The 21,752-nt window shown below is 48.3% G+C and overlaps 1 protein-coding gene across 1 annotated transcript; it reads left to right on the top strand.

Moving 5' to 3' along the window:
• Positions 1-3,058: 3,058 nt before the first annotated feature.
• On the top strand, positions 3,059-20,980 carry LOC140214281 (uncharacterized). The gene is made up of 7 exons (XM_072285649.1): positions 3,059-3,272; positions 5,907-6,046; positions 14,072-14,113; positions 14,965-15,027; positions 15,754-15,813; positions 17,544-17,616; positions 20,793-20,980. The coding sequence occupies exons 1-6, from the start codon at positions 3,070-3,072 to the stop codon at positions 17,612-17,614; spliced, it is 579 nt and encodes a 192-aa protein (XP_072141750.1). The 5' UTR covers positions 3,059-3,069; the 3' UTR covers positions 17,615-17,616; positions 20,793-20,980.
• The last annotated feature ends 772 nt before the right edge of the window (positions 20,981-21,752 follow it).

Here is a 21,752-nt window from a genome sequence, read left to right as displayed (position 1 = left end):
TAATGGCGCAAGGGCCAAGTATGACCAAAGAGCGCCATGCCAAAAGGTAATTTTAACAATTTATCGTGAATGCAGTGGATAGTGGATTTATCATGGTAAATGTGACATGGCTGTAAAAAGGCCTAAAAACTGTCGCTGTAAATGGCGTAAAATAAATAGGTACTAAAATGATGACACTGATTAGGGCATGGACGATGGCAATTGGGTTTCGTTAAAAAAACATGATGGAACAAGGCAACACATAACAGTGATAGTGGAACCTCAAGAGAGCCCTTTTATTAGAAGGGCTGTTAGTCGTGTGCTAAACATTTCCTGTCCAAGTGATTTTGAGAGTATCTGTTTCCAATAAAAAACTGTAAGACTAATTTCATGTTAAAAAGCGGTTCATCACTCATTGTTCTCTACATTTTAAAATTTAACCACAGCTAATTACCACTATGATTTCCTTGGCTTCATTGCCTGTTGGCGTAATGGCGGCGATATATAATTCAAGGAAAAGTTCTGTAGGTCCGGTGCATAGGTAGTTGAAGAAACGAAGGATGCACACTTACGAAAATCGCATTTCTAATGTTTGGTATCAACGAGAGCGTAGGAAAAATGTCGTGCCTTTCTGCCATGTCTTGATGTGTGTATGTTCCTGTACAGAAGTGACAGACCGTGGCAAGTCAATTTGTTCCTAGTTTTGCCATGTCGCAATTGATATCATTCTGTAACTTCGTGTACAATCATCGCGATACAATAATTTCGTACACATCATTTATCGTGCTTAAGTTATACTTACCGCTGCACTTCTTTTGTTATTTGCAAGTATGCACGTGCATGTACTGCTGGTTATGCCCACGTGCGCATGCCCGTAAGAACGGGTGAGAACGTGTGTGTGTGTGTGCGTGGGTGCGTGCGTTCGTTGCGTGTGTGTGTGTGTGTGCGTGTGCGCGCGCGCGTGTGTATGCGTGTGTGTGTGTGTGTTTGTGTCACACTCAAAGACTCCTCCCCCACCGTATTGCCGACTAATCCCCCATGGTGGGTATGAGCCATGGGGTGAAAGAATCACAGCAACGCGGCCTCGCGCGTCTGGGCACAAGAAGAAGAAGAAGAAAAGGAACGACGAGCAAGTCCAGCCTTGCCCAAGCGACGAGTGCAGCAGCACAAGGTTCGTCGTTGTCGTGAGTACGTTCGCCCACACCAGCCGATCACTGCGAGGTAAGCGCAGAGCTTCCGATTCGAGCGAAGCCATTCGGGTAGGTTGAGCGAAGCCGAAGGGGACGTCGCTCGGGAGGAGCTCGATCGCAGCACGAGGGAAGCCGCGGCGAAGTCATATCGGCCGATTCTTGGGGGGGGGGGGGGGGGGGGATAGATAAACTCAGGTCACAAAACAATTTTCTCGTTAGATTTTCAGCGAAAGTATTTATTTGCGTCTCTCGTTTCCTCTCTTTACTGTACGTGCGTTAGCTCTGTAAAATTATTCGTTTTAGGGATTGTTTTTATGTCTGAAATTCTCTAATGTCTCACTAACAAGTATGCTCTCCTATGGTTTAATAATGTGGGCTTTAGCTTGGTTATAATATTGTTGGCTAAAGCGCACACACACGTTAGAAGGACACCAAAGCAATAAAAAAAGTGAGTTCACCTGTATTATTATATTCCTTTATACAATATTGAAAAAGAAGTCAGTCTTACTCTGAACAGCCGGAAAAAGATGCAAAAACGAAAAAAGGTGGCGACGCCGCCGTCAAGTTCCCGCATCAGCGCCTCGTGACCTCATGAATTTTTGACGGCGTCTGCTCGGACCTAGTATATAGTTGTCGATATAGCTTGACTGCGTAGTATTCTGGATGAGCTAATGACTGAAATTTGCAAGTTTAGAGAACTTCTACTGAACCAAAGTGGCCCTAATGTGAAATCTCACTTTTTTTAAGTTCGTGACATCACGCTAATATGAAATCTTTTTTTTTTAAAAATTCGCGACGTCACGCTGACGTACCAACGCTGGGGTTGCGGCGCGAAATTCGACGAACAGAAGTTTGGCCTTCGTTTCTTGTTGTAATCGACATCTTATTAGGAAATGAACAAAAATAGAGTTCGGAGGCATGCTTTATGAGTAAATTGAATAACTGTTTCTATCTATTGAGGTATGTCACCACCATCTAAAACAGATTTTCTGAAAGAATCTAGCGGTCAAGACACACGGTATGCTTCACCTTTTATTTCTTTCGCTCTGTGATCCGTCCGTAATTGTACTTAGCGAAATGCATGTAATTCCCTGTAATATTTCTTTCCCTGTTTTGTAATTGTTCTATCACTTTATTTACTCAGTAACGCTCAGCGTAACTCAGCGTAAGTCAATTAACTTTTTAATTTACCTATTACACGTCTTGAGTTACTTTACTGACGAGCCAAATTGCAGCGCCCGGCTACTTCTCTATCTCCCCAATCTACCCTCCCCACACACCAGATATCTGACCATGGCCTCCGAGATTCGCGCGTGACGTTCTTCAGGTTGCATACAATCGTGTTTAGGCGGCGGTTTTACTTATTTACTTAAATATTTAAACATACTGCCTATACCGTTGGGAATTTCTGCATGAAGGGCACAAGAAATTTAAAGCACGTTACAACAGACTCAATAAAATGGGATATAGTGCAGTGTCGAGTAGTACAAGTGCGTAGAAAAGCGTTATTGTATTCTCTACCGAATATATGGTAGCAGGACAATATAGTTAGCGGACAAACTTACGACTGCATAGTGAAACATAATGAAGAAAAAGAAATGCTATTTCCGCACTTCAAACACAAACACAGTCAGACAAATGAAATAGATAAGTATTTGTTTAAACAGGCGCATGGGTATGAACATGTTGGAGGCCTAGTTGATGCTTGACAGTAAATAACTAGATTATTGCCCAAGGCAGGTGGCTACAAAAACAGAACTCGCACGTTTGATATACATGTCTGTTCTTTCCGTGGTCGTCTGCTTTTGCGCAGTAGGTCTAGTTAGTGCAATACGTGGCAGCAGCGTATACCACAAAACGGTGACCGGTTCTAACGGTCATGATTACTGCGTCGTTGCAGATGGCGGGCGATGAAGACGATAGCAAGGAGGAGGACGACAAGAGCGACGAGAAGGGCGACGACGATAAGAAGGACGAGGATCACAAGGAGGACGAGGAAGAAGAAGACGACGACGCGGGCGGGGACAAGGACGGCGCCCTGGGGAAGAAGAAGAAGCCGCCGGACTCCATGATGGTGCAGAGGAAGTCCGTCAGCCGATCCGGGTACGCCGTGACCGCAGCGGTGCTGCTGTCTCCAAATGCGCGCCCCCAACGACGGATCTCCTAAGGATAACAGAAACAGATCTCGAAGGCTATTCTTTTGCTGATTGCATGCGCCGGAAGCAATTCGGGAACCGGAACACGTGTCATAGACGCCGTGATCTAGATAGCACCTGTATTTGTTTTGCTGGGCTAATTAGTGGAACTTAATGGACGCGAATAGCACTCGTACTGTCTAGATGCACTTCATCCGTCGATCTATGGGCGTTAACCTGCGCACCTCTTGTGGCAGGATAAGTTGATATACCGAGTTTCGCACGGATAGGAGCGGCAGGTATGAAGGACTCATAATCGCTCGCTGATCTCGGCTAGAATTTCACGAACTGAACCCACCACAACTTGCGGTGGGTCCACTTTAATACCACGTTTGCGATGATAATAGCTCAATGAAACCGCCAAGAGTCACGTTTCGGTCGCGCACCGTCCGTCGAACGCTTTCCCCCATGTACTCCCCCGCGGGAAGCGCTTTAAATCAGGGAGGGAGGGAGGGAGGGAGGGAGGGAGGGAAGAATAACTGTTGCGGTTGAGACCGTATTGAATACAAATCAAAAGCGCTAGAAGCAAATCGAGACGAGTGTCGAAGACTTTTAGAATCGTTTTCGAATAGTGAACAACCACTCCGATAGGTACTGTGGCGAAAGGTTTAAAAAAATGGTAAGAAGGCAGAGAAAAAGTGTGCCACTTAGCAAGCTATACTCTGCTAAACAACCCTCTTCGCCGCTAATATAAAGCTATGTTTTCATCTTGGTATTGACAACACTTTTTGTGTCAATATATAATGTTCTACCACGCACGGTTGACGATTTGAAGTATTCGAAGAAAGACATTCGCGCTAGCAAATAGCGATTGTTCGCTTTGAAAACCGAACCGAATGTAATATTCGATTCGCTCTCGAAAGTTTCGATTGTTCGCACACTTTTCATTATAACTCTCCTAGTGCCCACGCATAGTGGAAGTACTTCATCGGTGATTGTACGAATACTCTCCAGTATGGAGCGAAATGCGGGACAAGCGATTATGCTCCCGCGTAAAGGGATTTCTGTAGCACCTCTTCGGTCTTATAGCAGACGACACTCGTCAAAGGTGTGCCCTTTGAGTGGCCTCCGAGAACCCGTGCTCTTGTACGTAAAGCTAGTAAGTAACTAGTAAGTGCGTACGTTTACTACCTACCCATGTATACTTTTCTACCTTCTAACTAGCTCTGTACGAGCCAAGAAATTCCAGGGATAATCAGTACTGCCGTTACTAACCAGAGATGTTTACTTAGTGGTTTTTTACTACTGGTTAACTACTACGCCGCTCCACCTGTGTTGCGAGGTGCTTCAGCGACAACTTGTTTGTATTAAAATGAGAGATTAGGGTCCTAATGATAACTTCTGCTGCCCCAGATTCATAAGCAGTGGCGGACATCAAGAGTTTCGCGGGTTTCGCCATAAACACAATTATCCAAGAAATGTTCACTAAAAGAACTTTTTCAATGACAAGTTTGAAAGGTATGTTGTTATTGCATAATTGAAGCCATACGGTACAAATGTACTTTGTCCTCTTGATGACGTTGCAACGCCTCTATGATCGTGCACTTTCGCGAAATGCGCCCTCAATATCTGTGGGGAAATGTCTTCTTGGTCAAGTTAAATCTTATCATGCGCTGCATTCCTTTGTGTTGTCTTAAACCAAGCAGAAAAAAAAAAAAAAAAACCCATCTCGTATGAAAGATTACTTTCATTACGCCAAAATTCACTGAATCAACGCACGAAGGAATGTTATTGGCGCAAGATCACTAGGAATATTTTATGCGTTTTTCGAAATTTCCGCGCAAGGCGCGACGTCATACATGTCACTAAAGCCTTCGACGTTTCGATCTTTCGCCGAGTATTTCTCTATACGTAATGTGCCAGAGAAGTGGCACTTATGATCTGTATAGGTCCCACTGTATTGCTGGTAATTATAATTACATTGTGTTGGTGACTTTGCTACTGAGGTTGTGAATATCGTGACGTACGGTTACTAATATATGGTTAGTACTTGCAACGACCTTTTTCTCTGAGAGTGTGAGTTCAGCCTTTGACTCGTTTAGAATTCCACGCAGCCCATCTGTACCGGTAACAAAAAACACCGTGGTCCGAGTAAGCACCGTCAAAATCCATGACGTCACGGAAAACTAGTGCGAGAACTTGAACGCGGCTACGCCACCCGTCTTTCTTTTCTGGCTTGCCGCGAGCCTCTGATTCTCGTGGCAAGAGTGGCTTTTTTTTTGCTATTGTAAAACGGGCGATTTACTGATGCAACCCAACTTTTGCTTTAGTGTCCTTCTAGTCCGGTTTTCGAGCGCAGTAATCGACGAACACGGACATTTGTACCGTGGTCGCGTGGTCGCCCTGACTCTGCGGGAATAAGGACCTCGAACTCTATATAGTGGAGGTGTACGAGGGTTCCCGAAAAAAATGGTCCAACAAAAGCGGTGATTATACCGTCTTTAGAGCACTCGCCCGTAGCTACCCCCCCCCCCCCCCCCCACTTACTCTTGCACGTTCAGCTTACACAGTTGTGCCTCGTCTCTTGTGGTGTGTGACGTAGAGCTGCGGGCATCGCCGCGCAGCAGATCGCCGAAGGCGCGGACCAGATGCAAATGGCGATGACTGTGGTGGGTCTCGCGGTCTTCGTCATCATCATCCTCAGCGTCGGCGGTTTCGTCTTCTGGAAGGTCTTCTTTTCGTGTGAGTACATGGAGCCCACGTCAGTGTTTTTTTTTTCTTTGCAGCGAAGCTGTACATACATCTACCCACCAACGCATTTGCCGTGTCCGTGAGCAAAAACGAGACAGTCAAAGCGGGAGGCGTGCACCGCGTGAGCCGCTGGGTTCGTTGCAACAGCTCCAGATGGCGCTCGCCTCCGTGCATCCGCGTCAGCGGCGGCGCCGGCCGTGGGGAAAAAAAAAAGAGCCAGAAAGGTCGCCTTCGTGCTTACCTTTCGCCGCAAGCGTTTGCTGGTAAAGATTACGGTTGCATAAGCTGCAGTTGCCGGGAAAGATAAATATGTAGCACAAGAAGCAGGGGATGACGTTACTACACTTTCATATGTAAAAGAAGAACCAGCATAGCAACTGATTTCACTTGTGTTCTTATAGCGCTGTGGAAATGCCACGCATAGTTAGGACTTCGGAAGAGCAGCGTGAACACGATGAGCAGCGACGGGAACAGCAACGTCAATATACACAATGCCGTCGTGCTCAGGCTAGGTAGGACGCAGCGGTTCCTGCCCAAAACAAGCCACGCACAGTTAGGACGCCTGAAGAGCGGCGCGAATACGATGATCGACGAAAGGAACAGCAACGTCAGTATGCATAACGGCGTCGTACTCGGGCTCGGTAGGACCCAATTCAAGGCTACATCACATTGGTCTATCTGATCAGGTGATACTACGGTTTCACTTGCCGCAGGTGGGAACCGAACCCACAACCTTCGCATGGTTGTGGGTTCGGTTCCCACCTGCGGCAAGTTGTTTTTTCATCCACTCTAATTTCCATTAATTTATCGTTTCTTTATTTCATTTATTAAGCACAAGTAATTTCCCCTATGTTGTCCTCGGTGTCAGTGTTTGTTGGCTTCTTATGATATGACTAAAAAATCGGGCCCCTCGGTTAACCCTCTTTCTTCTCGTTATCAGAGTCATTTGAGTGATTTTTCTTTTAACTGCGACAAACCTCATAAAATTTGGTGCAGTGGTTGCCGAGAAAAGTGGTTGCTCTTTTCCCATGTGTTTACGTAGGAGCCCCCGAGCTAAAGATTCCTCCTAAATATTGTCACCATTGTTGGAATCGTACCGCTGGCACGAGTTGTTGGGGTCTCGGTGCTGACGCCCGTTATTGCCAATGGGTCGCAAGCCCCAAGGGTAGCGTTGGCCTGGCGGCCTGGGGCACTGGAAGCATCCGAAGGTCCCGGCAAAGCATGAGAAGACTGGTAACAGAACAACTTGTTTATTCTAACATAGCAAAAGAGCGGCCGGTCAGGTTGACCGAAGTGGAGAGACGGGAGAGCACGTAACTCAACAGTACAAATCGGAGCCTCTCCCTTGGCGTCCGGGGGCAGCTGCTCTTATACTCCCGGCGTCGCGGTCCAAAAGGGAAGGAGGGAAGGTCACGGGATGAAGGTCACGGGACGGCGCAGCAGGAGCCCACGACGGCGCGAACTGTCGGGCCGAGAGACCTCCAGGCTCCTCATTCGGGGAACTCCGCTCCCCGGCTGCCGCGCTTTGACAAGCGAGGGCACACACACACACACGCACACACGAAGACACGTGGCACTGAAACACGCCTGGACACGCTTGGCGGGTAGGCGTCGCGGCGGCGTCGGACGGGCCAAAATGTCCGCCGTTTTGAACAAAGCCCCGGCGTCCGTTGCATCCGCGCCGGCATTACCGCGCGTTGAAGGCGAAACGTAACAGACCGCCCCGCCGGGGGAAGGAGATCCCGATGGTCAGGGGACTGCATCCGCTGTCCGGAGGGATGTCGCTCGATGATGCTCATAACCGAAGTTGGGCGTCCTTGGGCGTTTCTTGAGCGCAGCGCACAGAGAAGGCCTCGTTCTCACGTTCAGGTGCACACAGGACACTGCAAAGTGACTTCGGGAGAGTTGACATTTTTGTTCTCGTTTCCGGCAAGCGTTAGAACCACGCCAAAAGTCAACCGCTCAGTCAGCAAGCACGGCGCAACCCTCACTAAGCCCTGCCAGGCTCTTCCCCCTTTTATACTGCTGCCTAGTTCCTTACAGTAGTTTAGCAGCACTCAGAACGCGTCCACAAATCGGAAAAATTGCACTAAAAAGCACATCATCACTTTGAAACACTACACAAAAGCAATAAGTTAAAAAAAATCCTGCCTCAGGAAAAAAAACATCAGTAACAAGCAATTTTGAGGCTGATTCCCACGTTAGGGGCTTCGACTTAAGCCATCGGCGTTACCGTTGAGACTCCCCTTTTTGTATCGCACCTCAAAGGAATATTGTTGCAAAGCGAGGCTCCAGCGCAGGAGGCGGCCATTTTTGGGAGAGATGGTCTGCAGCCATTGGAGAGGGCAGTGATCCGTTTCAATGATAAACCTCGAGCCAGCTAGGTAACATGACAATTTCTGAACGGCCCACACGATACACGCACACTCTTTCTCGGTGGCGCTATACGCCTGCTCACGACTGGTCAGCTTACGACTAGCATACAGGACGGGGTGTTCTACTTCTCCATTTTCCCGTTGGCACAGTACAACGCCCATGCCTCGCTCACTAGCATCACACTGAACAACGAACCCTTTTGTGTAGTCGGGCGATCGTAGCACAGGCTGGCTTGTTAGGGCGCTCTTTAGGGCGCTAAAAGCTCTTTCCTTCGTCTCATCCCAGACGACTGTTTGCGGCTCTGTCTTTCTTAGAGCATCCGTCAAGGGAGCCGCGATATCAGAGTACCTGGGGATGTACCTCTGATAGTAGCCGGCGACACCTAAGAACGACCGAATATCGGTCTTCGTGCGCGGTTGCGGGAAGTCTCGCACAGCGGCCACCTTTATTTCAGATGGGCGGCGTCGACCCCGACCAATCACGTGTCCGAGGTAGACAACCTCGGCCTGTGCTAACTGGCACTTGGGAGCCTTGACTGTCAAGCCCGCATCGCGCAGGCGGGTTAGCACTGCCCGCAAGTGCGCCATATGTTCCGGCCAGGATGCGGAGAATATCGCTACGTCGTCTAGATACGGTAAAGCGAATTCTTCCTGTCCCCGCAACACTTTATCCATGAGGCTTGAAAAGCAGTATGGCGCGTTCTTCAAACCAAAACTCAAAACTTTAGGACGGAATGTCCCCATGGGTGAAATGAACGCCGCATACCTACTAGCCTCTTCTGTAAGTGGAACCTGCCAATAACCCCTGACAAGATCTAGGGTGGAAATAAACTGAGCGCTACTCACTCTCTCAAGGCGCTCCTCGATGTTAGGGATCGGATAAATTTGATCCTTAGTGATGGAATTAAGCCTGCGGTAGTCGACGCAAGGACGAGGTTCCTTGCCCGGTACCTCAACTAAAATCAAAGGGGAGGTATAATCACTCTCACCCGCTTCAATAACACCGAGCTGTAGCATTTTCTTTACCTCAGCCTCCATAATATCGCTCTGGCGGGGTGACACCCGGTACGCCTTGGATCGTACTGGCTCTGGGGAGGTAAGTTCTATGTCATGAGTAAGGACAGAAGTCCTACCAGGCCTCTCAGAGAACAGACCTTGAAACTCTTGTAAGAGCTGGTGTAGTTCGGTTTTCTGCTCAGGCGACAGCGATGCTTTACTTATTAAGTCACTAATGACTTGATCGGTGTCTTTCCTGTTCGTCACTGAGCCTAGTCCCGGAAGCTCGACCGGAAGCTCTTCTAACTTTCCCGCATCGGGAATTTCCTCTCCAGTATCTGGTGCCTTTAACGCTACAGGCTCAATTTTATCCCGTTCGGGCGTGCTCTGAATACTAGCTTGCTGCGCCTCTGACCCTTTCTCATCGTTCAACAACGTCGGCCCCGCAACTACCGCCTTTGCTGCGAGCTCCCGAACCTTCGATCTGGTTAAGGCCTGAACGCTAGCCTCACCAAACAAAAGCCCCTTCTCGCGCAGGAGGTGATCGGACCTGTTCGAAAATAGGTACGGGTACTGGGGGGGCAGCATAGATGACACTGCGGCCTCCGTCTCAAGTGCTCCGAAAGGTCCTTCAATAAGCACTTTTGCTACCGGCAGACACACGCTATGAGCTTCCACTGCTTGCTTGATCCATGCGCACTCGCCCGTGAACATATCGGGTTCTACGTAAGAGGGGTGAACTACATCCATTGTAGCTGCGGAATCGCGAAGCACTCGGCACTCTTTCCCGTTCACGAGGAGGTCTCGCATGTAAGGCTCGAGAAGCTTCATGTTCTCGTCAGTGCTGCATATAGACAAAAACACGACTTGTGTTTTTGTTTCTGGACACTGCGCCGAAAAGTGACCCGGCTTCTGGCACGTATAACAAACGCGCGCTTGCCTCATCTCGAACCGCTTTCTGCGTTCGGCTTCGGTTGCCGCCGTCTCCTTACGTTCGGTCGGACTGCTTTCACTCGCATCCGCACTACGTGTATCCCCCTTTGCTCTCATGGGTGTGAACTTCGGCCTCTCAAACTTGGAGCCAAATTCACCCTTTTGACCGTCCTTAGCTCCGCGAGCCCGACGCGTCACAAACTCCTCGGCTAACTCAGCGGCTCTAGCCACCGTACTAACGTCTGGCCTATCCAAGACCCAGTACCGCACGTTCTCAGGTAACCGACTATAAAACTGTTCTAGCCCGAAACACTGCAGAACTTTCTCGTGGTCACCAAACACTTTCTCTTCTTTGAGCCACTCCTGCATGTTTGACATAAGCCTGTACGCAAACTCTGTATATGACTCACTTCTGCCTTTCTCATTTTCCCGAAACTTCCGACGGAACGCCTCCGCTGACAGCCGGTACTTTTTTAGCAGACTCGATTTCACTTTGTCGAAATCCTCTGCCTCCTCTCTCTCCAAGCGAGCGACTACGTCGGCCGCCTCGCCGGGTAACAAAGTGAGCAAGCGCTGTGGCCACGTTTCCCGAGAGAACCCCTGCTTCTCGCACGTTCGCTCAAAGTTAACCAGGAACAAACCAATGTCCTCTCCAAGCTTAAACGGCCGCATCAGGTCAGTCATTTTGAACAATACTCGTTCTCCTGCACCGTGTGCCTGACTTCCATTACGAGCGCGTTCCATCTCTAACTCGAGACGCTTCATTTCCAAAGCGTGTTGACGGTCACGCTCTTCCTTTTCTTTCTCTTTTTGCTCTTTACGTTCGCGCTCCTGTCTTTTTGCCGTCTCCCTCTCCTCAATGGTCTCAAGGCATTCCGACAGCTCGTCATCCTCAGCTTCTAACTCAAGAATAGCCCTTAGCAGTTCTGGTTTTCTGAGTTTGTCTGAGACATCCAGACCCAACTCTCTCGCAAGCTCCAACAATTTCGGTTTGCGCAACGACTTCAAATCCATGGCTGCTCTGAATGCTGCTTTCTCTACTGCCTACTATTGTCTTGCCGCAAACTAACCCGGTAGCAACGACAACCACAATTACCAGCTCTGTTTCTAACACTAACAAAAGCCTGGCAAAACTCAGAAGAAGAAAGTCCCGCACTCACCAAACCTCGCAGCCAAGACTTCAGCGCAGTCGTTCCGCTGCAGGCAACCAGTCATCACACAGGGCTCGTTGCGCTGCTCCCGGATGGTCGTTGTGCTGCTCAGCATACAGTCAACCGCATCTCTTCGCTGCTGGCCTCCGTTGTCGCGATCTCACCGCTGGCAACCAGATGTTGTAATCGTACCGCTGGCACGAGTTGTTGGGGTCTCGGTGCTGACGCCCGTTATTGCCAATGGGTCGCAAGCCCCAAGGGTAGCGTTGGCCTGGCGGCCTGGGGCACTGGAAGCATCCGAAGGTCCCGGCAAAGCATGAGAAGACTGGTAACAGAACAACTTGTTTATTCTAACATAGCAAAAGAGCGGCCGGTCAGGTTGACCGAAGTGGAGAGACGGGAGAGCACGTAACTCAACAGTACAAATCGGAGCCTCTCCCTTGGCGTCCGGGGGCAGCTGCTCTTATACTCCCGGCGTCGCGGTCCAAAAGGGAAGGAGGGAAGGTCACGGGATGAAGGTCACGGGACGGCGCAGCAGGAGCCCACGACGGCGCGAACTGTCGGGCCGAGAGACCTCCAGGCTCCTCATTCGGGGAACTCCGCTCCCCGGCTGCCGCGCTTTGACAAGCGAGGGCACACACACACACACGCACACACGAAGACACGTGGCACTGAAACACGCCTGGACACGCTTGGCGGGTAGGCGTCGCGGCGGCGTCGGACGGGCCAAAATGTCCGCCGTTTTGAACAAAGCCCCGGCGTCCGTTGCATCCGCGCCGGCATTACCGCGCGTTGAAGGCGAAACGTAACACCGTGCAGTGATGGGTGAAGGAGAAACACAGTTACTATCAGTAAGTGCGACCACAAAGAATTTATATTTGCATTGGGCTTAATCGGGTTCCGGAAGGACCGGGGTAGTTGGAGAAGTATGGGAGAGGCCTTTGCCCTGAACTGGGTGTAACCATGCTGATGATGATGATAATCGGGTTCCGGAAGGAAACCGAAAATGCGCTCAAACGAAGACAGCAGCGATCACGGACGGTCGTACGTCATCAAAATCTAGGGACGTGTTTTCGGACGGTCCCTTTCAGCAATATCACCTTCGGTGCGCGCTAGCTTATCGGCTGGTTTAGCAAAACCGGACGAGCTGATTTGCTGGTTTAAGCACTACGTCACGCGAAGGCGATGGTATCGCCGAATGTGATCGTCCGAGAATATACGTCCCCCGAACTCACGGGACAAATCGGTCACCTACTTACGCTTGTAGGATCACCGCGCATTCCTAAGTAATATTGCTCGGACTCGCTCACGCTTGAGAAATACGACGCCATTCGCGTCGCTCGCGAATTTCGTTTACGCGAGACTGTCTCGCTATAGAATTGACAACAGTGTTGAAAAGCAAACTCGGCTACAGCAGGTGCGGCTCGCGTTGAGCGACAACTTCATAACGGTGAAAATCTGGGGTAACACGGTCGCCGGCAAAAAAAGTAATCCAATGCAAGTGTGACAATGTGCCTGACATTTGTAATCCTACGTTATTGTATTACAGCCTGTATTAAGAATTCGCACGTTCTCATAAAAAAAAAAGAAAAAAACCCATGTGATCATACGGGATTATCGTACGGGTCGTATGGGCATCTGTTACGAGGGATATGCCGGGGACTGTCCTTGTCTTTGAAGAACGACAGGAGAATAGTAAATGAATAAAGGTGGCTCGAAAGTTGGTGGCGCGAAGAACGGGAAAACGCGTATTGAAGGAAACATCAAATTTTATATTAATTTGTGGCATATTGCGTAAAAGGTTCTAACGATTCTATGGTATGTTACACCCGCGTAAAGGTCAACACGAAGCGAAACTTGTTAAAAGGATCTCGTTAGCAATTTCTGCCACTGCGTTTCGAAGGGGGATCGCTCATGTCGTTTACCATATAGGCCCGTCCTTCCGTCCGTTATCTATCCATACAGCTTAACCACTCATCCACCCATACATCACCTATTACGCCCGACACGCCCGATACGCCCGAGTCTTGAAGCTTCGAGCACGTACACTCAGTAGCTGGCTGCCGCCGCTCAAGCTCGAACATGGTGGTCTTATTCGGATGTTTTACGAATATCGCGTATGAAACGGACATATGTAGTAAAAAAGAAGCAGTAAGCAACAAGTGACAGTTCGCAATAAATTACACGGAACATTAACGTAGAGCGCTCTAATTAAAAACGCGAACAGTAAAAGACCCCCTTTTTACGCGCAACTACAAAGTAATCGCTCGGTGGTCGGTTTCAAAGCATGGAGTGGTCTCGAGTGTACGCTATGGAGTCTGAGTTAAGCCACTGTTGCGAATGCAGGTGAATCTGTAAAACGGAAAGAAATTGCATTGCGGTAGTTTCGGAATCCTCGATCGTGCTTTAACGTATGAGCACTGCACATGCTGTAGGCTCGTAAATTGGCTTCGAGTAGGCTCAACTTCCAGCTAGACCCGGTCGCATATGTAGTCTGTGCAAACAAGTGTCTTGTTGATTCATTGCATTTTTTTCTATTTTTTTCTTTTTGCCTCTGCTAGCAAGCGAATCCGCGGAACAACCACCGATCGAGGACGCGGCAAGTGAGTGCTCGAGATTTTCATTTTTTTTCCTTCTTCATCTTTTTCCTCATTTTTACATGGAAGATTTTGTTGACACAACAGAACAGCTCGAAAACGTAAACGTTTGGAAAGATGTTCGCAGCGATGCGAACAAAGAATTATAAGCCTGTGCTGAAAATTGGTCGGAATGTGGGAAGTGATGAAGTTGATACGCAGGGGAAAGTTCATGATTGGTAGCGCAAAATGTGACATGCCGCCATCTATGATAAGCGACAGCCAGGCTAAGGCACCTGCTCCGTTCTCTCGAAACGTGGTGGGAGAGCGCTGCAATATGATAGCCCATGAACGCAGTCACGTGTTTTTTTTTAAATATTTCGCGGGCTTTCTTTAAATGCCGGAAAAGAAGCACTATACGCAGGAGGTAAATTGCCACAAAAGCTGGATCGGCTGTTTCTGAGCCTCCTCTACTACGTAACGAAACGCGCTTGGCTATGAGGTGAATATCAACACGTTTTTCATAGCTCGTCTTAGTTATGATTGACTGATTAAGCGGGGAAAAAAAAGATACTCTGGAGATCGCCACAGGAAGACAGAGAATACGTCTTTGGTTTCACCCAGATGCGGCTTACCGATTTTTCAAAAATTCTTGGCTCAAGTTACGGACGTGTGCGCGTGTGTGCGTGTTTCGTTAATATTCCTGCATTCAACAAAGCTCTATTTTTTTTCTCCCATTGTGTCGTCAGCTCCATCATAAATTTCTTACATTTGGTTGATGCGCAGGAAGGGTTTTCTTGAACCTTCATTTTCCCGTGGTTATTCACCATTTTTATTCTAAGTTTATGGCACGTTTCTCTTTCTTTCTTTTCTTTCAGCGGAAAATAGCAGCGGAGGAGTTCCTCCATTCCACGAAATGCCGGAAGGAGACTTCTGGGACAGTGAGTGGCATGCGATCTTCCGGCACGCCCGCGTGTGCAAGAGCTCTGGGGGTGCTATTCTGAACCTTCTCACGTTCCGCCACGTAGTCAAACTCGCCATCTCGCCAGCTCGGATTGGCCCAGAGCCCTTCTACGGCCTCTGTGATTGGCTCAGGATGCCGCCATTACAGAATCTGATGGTGCGGCGCAATTTTTACCACGAACAGAATAGCGCCCCTGACACAACGGGAGCCATTTTAAACGAGCAGACACGACATTTGGTGACCTCGAAACCGCAAAAAAAAAAAAGGAAAAAAAGATACTGGGATGCCTCGGAATGCCTTTAATTAGAAAGTTGACCCATTAATAGGCTTTCAACAACAACAACAAAAAAACCCCGCTTCGTTTTCTTTTGACGTCATGACAAAAAAGGTGGTCACCTGGGGGCAGAACATTGCGACGTTTTGCCACTTGCTCAAGCTAGCTCGGGCGCCTGCTTTGCCGCAAATACTCACTTGCGCGGTCCTACACATTTACAACTTACGTGCTCCGAATTGCACGGCCTTGTGATGTTCCCACGGGTCACCCGCTGTGATGAGCCCACGTGTGGCTATCTTTGTCACGACCGAGAATGTGCCGGCATTCTGTGGCAATCACTCACAGTTGACGTAATTCTACGATGTGTTATTTAGTTATTACCTTGTGAAGTATCTTTTTGTTTCTTGCGGCCATCTTTTTTTTTGTCAGGCTCCGGAACGCCACCGGTCTCCATCGTGTTCGCAGAGGACGCCGAAAGCGTCGAAGAGAGTGAGTGAAACGTCTTGAGCGCACGTGTTGGAAGACGCACTCGGGACGAAATATTTTTTTAAAAGCTGTGTTAGTAATATCACCCTTCTAAAATATGCTAGACGAGCTATAATTACTGGGAAGTGATTGGTAAGCTAGAAAAAAAAAAGACGCAATAACGGAAGACGGTTGGCGACACCGTCTTGGAAGTTCGCGCTGTCAGCTCGGGCCTAGTTGAGTGTAAAGCGATGCTTTCTTTGCCAACGTTCCCGAGTTTATCGTGGCTGCCTGACTGCTGTTTTTTGGTCGGGCGCTATTTCGGCTCATACGTGGTGTTTCTGAGAAGACTGCGGAGCAAACTCCTAGAAATAGAGATCTCGAGATGAAAAATCGACTGTTCAGAAGCTGGATTAATGGGAACGACGAATGTCAGAGAACAGGTTAAATGTTCCAATATTCTTGCTGATTAGATAAACACACCGACTAATCGAGCCTTCTTTATCTTTTTTTTGATAGAAAATTACCTTTTGTTTCCGTGTGTGCCTGCCGCTCCTAAGATGAAATCGCCCCTTTGTGACCGTTTAGACTACCATCCGAGCTCGCCTATGACAGGCTGACGGCAACTGCGTAGCCGGAATAACGTAAAACGAGATTTGGAAAAAAAAAAGAAAGATCGCGCCGATGTCGGAGTGAAAAAAAGCCTGGTACCGGCACTCGCGCCTACTTTCTGGTGACGTTATGACGTCACAAATTTCGCAAGCGACGAGCACCTAAATCAAACTGCACGAGTGCGTTCTCATTTCTCCCCATCGAAATGCGGCCGCCGCGGCCGGGACGGAACCTGTGACGTTGGGTTCAGCAGCACGACTCCATCATAGCCACTTACTGTGTACCGCGCCGGGTTATTACCGAAGAAGCAACGCATTTCAGCCTAAAGGAACAAAAAGCTTTAATGTAGCGAGTTTAGGGAACCTTTTTCTTGCTGCGAGAAAGGCGCACACAGACGAATCGACGTAGTGCTAATGTCGGTCGGCATGCTGCGCGAAGAAACGGTTATTAGGAAGGGGACATAAGGGACATTAGGGAAGACGAAACGCACGAGCGGTATTATTATTTTTTTTTGTGTCTCTTCCCGTCCCGTTCAAAAAGCGCCGTTTCTGCGCCCAACCGAGGTCGCGGGATCGATTCCCGAACCACGTGACCGCGCGTCTGAGGGGTGGAAAAAAATGCAGGAGCGTTCGTGTACTTCGATTTACGTGCGCCTTAAAGGACTCTGCAGGTGGTTAGAATTATACTTCGGAGTGCTCCCAACGCGGCCTGCCTCATATTCATGTTGTGGTTCTTGCGTCGTAAAACCGTGGAAATAATAATTTTTTTCGCCCCAGGTAGCCCGAGTGCATTATAATCCGTGACGTCACACGACGAACGGCGCTGGCGTCGGCGCGAAATAAAAAAAAAAGAATGAAAGGAAGACGTTATCCGCTTCTAAGCGACAGTTGTTTTTTGTACCATATATGGGGTTAAAATGAAGTTTTCGAAAAGAATACGTTGCCGGCCTAAACCAGTTTCACTCATTGGCGAATGAATGCAGTCGTATGGCGCAGTCGTGTGCCCATGTTAGTCTTACCGTTTGCAGTGGTACGCTGAGGTGTGGCCGGGGAAATGTTTACGTGCTCGTTGCCGCAGTATACGAGCTCGGAAGGGCGCCGAAATTTAACCCTTTGTTCTTCGCACGCATGACGCGCCTCCAGATGTCCAAGTCGAACCCAGGAACATAAGCGGCTTAGAAGATCCGTCAGCAGTCGCGCTGGATTACGTGTAATGGTAAGACAACAATTCATTCATTCATTCATTCACTCATTCATTCATTAATTCATTTAAGTGCGTATTACCTAACAGGCTCGAGGATATCATAGAATGACGGAAGGGGGGGGGGGGGGGAGTTACAAAATACGCAAGGTCGAACACATTTTAACGAACGTCACTACAATAAAATTGCCTGTATAACGAAGGATTCCGTACGTCGCGGCCAAATTTCAATGCTTAATGTCTATTGTGCATACCTCCACAGCGAATACTATACTACAATTAATGCACCTGTACAACGGATACATTTAGGGATCCCTGAAGGCTGATTTGTTGTTTTACAACGAACGGTCGCAGGGATCGGCCCGTATGCACTTCGCTCCGCATTATCTATGACGCAAAAAGAAGTAAAAAAAAAAAAATAAGCCCAGCAGGCCCGAACAGCCGAACGCTGCAAGAGGGGCACGCATTGTGTGTGTAATGATGCAGCGATAACAACATAACGGTAACAGTGCTAGGCTTAGTCGACACTTTAGTTGAAAAAAAAGTTTTCCTGCCCCCCACTCGGCGGTCGTGCTAAGTTTACCGAGCTGTAGGAGCTGACCATGGAACATAACACCGGCGAACTCTGTCAACTACAAGTTCAAGCACGCCGACGAAACCTGCTCTTGTCAAGGGGCCGTTTGCGGCTGTCCAAGTGTTAGTTTACGAAACGAAGTGAACATCGTCGAGCACTTGCGAGCCCGTCGCATCTCGGTCGGCTGCAGTCGCACGTATATTGCCGGCCGATGTGCGCAAAACATCATAAGCCACCACTTTTTTCACTAACCACATCTTGAATTCAGGGATTCGCTGTTGCTGGGGCGTGCTCCGCAGGTGCTCTTGCGAGCGGTGCCATCATACGAGTTATTTACAACGAAGGGCGGCGTATAACGAAGGATTTTCGAGCCTCCAGGCGTTTCGTTATAAAGGCGTTAGACCGTACAGTGAGGTTAAGTTCTTAGAGGTGTCAGGTGTTATACGAAACTGAGAACTAGCAGCGTACAAGTAGCGCAGAGAAACGTGGGCTGCACACAGGATTAAACGTTTGTAAATGTGCTTCGAATTTTAATTGAATTCCGGGGCTTTTGCGTGCCAAAATCACGATTTGATTATGAGGTGCGCCGTAGTGCGCGGGACAACGGATTGATTTTGACCACCAGGGCATCTTTAAGGTGCCCCCAATGCACGGGACGCGGGCGTTTTTTGCATTTCGCCCCCATCGGAATGCGGCCGCCGTGGCCGGGATTTGATCCCTCGACCTGGTGCTTATAGCAGCGCAACACCATAGCCGCTAAGCCACCGCGGCGGGTATTTCGAATTTTAATACTGAATATATATATATATATATAGCATGACTTAGACGAATGCGAGCTTGAATCGGGGGATAAGAACGCGTAGAACTAGACTGCTCCCATACTGATACAAACAAACGATGAAAAAATGTGTTGCGATTTTGAACGTCGGCAGTGCCGTTAAGAAAATAATTCTCCAATGAAAAAGCTCTGAGCAATATAAAAGAATTGGCATTAAGTGTACTGCCGGCAGTCTGAATTGGCAAAGCGTATTACCGCAGGTGCGGTTGAGACTGAAGTGATTGTGCAACCACCGGCTGCGTGGCTGGGCTCAGCGGCAGAGGGGATGGGCGATCACCGTGGACGCGTTTGTGAATCGAGCACAGAAGAGGTACACTGTTCGGTAATTTTCGAGGGGGGCGAGTGCCCAGTTTTAATCACTGTTTGCTCCGCAATACAGCTAGCCGTTTGGTTGGCTCAAGTTAGCTCCTACTTGAATCCAGAGCGCCGACGGAATATGTCCGCTCGTATTCGGAGGATCAGAGCGACCGTTCGATGTGCCGTAAATCTCAATAATGTCGTGCTAATGTCTGAACGTACATGTCTCCTCAGCTTAAAGTCGCACCTCACCGAGTTTGAACTTTATAAAGGGACAATTTTCGGTGCACAGATCAGAGTTGTGGTGTGGAGTCTTCCATTCCATTTCCACTGAACGGCAGGAGAGTGCAGATCCCCGTATAATTTCATTCCTCTAACTCCTCGGAATGGTGATAGTTGGACCAAGTCCCACTCTTGGAGTGACACGAACCGGATTCAACTCCGGGACTCAAAATCCGGTAAATGAAATAATTTCTCTATAATTGCTTACTGGCTGCTCCCCTACGTGCCTATCAACAACAACAACAACAACAACAACAACAACAACAACAACAACAACAACAACAACAACAACAACAACAACAACAACAACAACAACAACAACAACAACAACAACAACAACAACAACAACAACAACAACAACAACAACAACAACAACAACAACAACAACAACAACAACAACAACAACAACAACAACAACAACAACAACGACAACAACAACAACAACAACAACAAACGCATTTCTGAAGTTCTAACAACGTAGCAGCAGATAATCTTACGCACTTTTCTTTTTCTGGCAGAAGGGCAACCACGCTTTATGGGCTTCTAGCTCATCAGGGCGTTCTCGCCAGTTATCTCTCTAATCAATAATCGTTCGAGTAAAGCAGCGTACAAACTAATCTTGCACTGTGCTCACAGTGCAAGGCAGGTACAAAAAATCAGGGCGCTGGTCATAACTGAGAACGCTTCTGTCGCAGCAAATGAGTTGAGAGCCGGTGGAATCGCTGAATACGGCTGCCTTTCTTTTTTTCGCATTTACAGACATAATGACGGGCACCATAATCCAGCGCGCCTCTCTGACACGACAGTGGGCGAAAGAAAGGCATAGCGCGCTTTAACAATTATCGTTGCCTCGCGATGCATGCAACCGCATTGCGACGTGACTGTTTTTGCCATGCACCCCTTTATCGTATAGGTCAAGCATGCTCTTGCTCAATCGAATAATTCTTGGCTACTTAACTTTTTAACTGAATGTTAAGGAGTTCACTCACAATAACGAGTTAACCAACTCCTTAAACAAAAATAGTTAAGGAGTTTACTCTAACTACAAGTTTTATCCTATATATCGTAAATAATAAAAAAAAAGGTTAAGCTTGAATTTGTTTTTGCCTAGAAGAGCACCGGCGTCAGCATTGCAGATTTATCGTGCGCGCTGATCTTGCACTTTTCTCACAACAGACCATTTTATGTTTGCGTTTGCAGGTACAGTCACCGGCGACGTTGACGCCGACAATAGTGGAGCCCACGCAGCGTTTGGCGTCGCCATCGCCAATGCGTTCTTTGTTTTTTTTTTAATGCTAATTACTTGTCTATATCTAACGTACGTCATCAGCGATATTGTTGCAAATAAAGAGAAATGTTAAATGTAACACTCAGGACCCAACGCTCAATGGCGTTAGATATTTTCTGATAGTCTGGCTGCTAATATTGGCTATGCGTTCAGGTTGCAGCATAGATTATTTTAGCGATAACAGCAGTCGCTGTAAAACACTTCTCGGTCCAGTGAAGCGGCAAATCGGCCACCTCCGCGCTATCGTTGATCTTCTACCGAACGTACTCACATGAAACAGGTTGCCGGTGATTAGGCGAGCACCTCAAGCAGTGCCGCGTTTATTGTCGTTCTCTGGCGCGCGATTTTGCGACACACAGGCGAAGATTTTCTGCTCCGTACCACTGTTGAATTGCTTACGTGGACTCGATGCAAGGTGGTTGAGTCAGAAGGCGAGCTGACTTTGGCTTGGATGTTGGCTTGAGTCGAATGCGCGTTGCCCGGGGTTGTTTAGCGAGTCAACGCACTCTTCGCAGATGGTTTGTCAGAGCTCGCCTCTACGCTTGCGTGGCCCGGCCAGTTCGCGCTTACATGAAACGGTTTCAGCTGAAAGACTTAGTTTCGTTTTGAAAGGTTAAACGGCAGCTTCTATCGTCATTCTCCACTACCTCGAAACGCTTGAAAACTTGGAAAAAGACACGAGTTCTGCCGACACGGCCGTACGCTGGGACGCTAATAATGCTTCACGTGTACCGCTTAGGTTGAGTGGGAAAAACGAAGAAGCGGGGGAAAATTTGAAGCTTGCCCGCGAAAGATTGAAATAATATTCCGTCGAACGCGAATGATCTCTCTCTTCAATTTTTCGAGAAGGGAGACTCTTAGTGTGCTAACCG

The sequence above is a fragment of the Dermacentor andersoni genome, chromosome 11, assembly GCF_023375885.2.
Source record: "Dermacentor andersoni chromosome 11, qqDerAnde1_hic_scaffold, whole genome shotgun sequence".
NCBI lineage: Eukaryota > Metazoa > Arthropoda > Arachnida > Ixodida > Ixodidae > Dermacentor > Dermacentor andersoni.
Note: the sequence above shows the minus strand (reverse complement) of the source record. Positions and strands in the feature narration are given on the sequence as shown.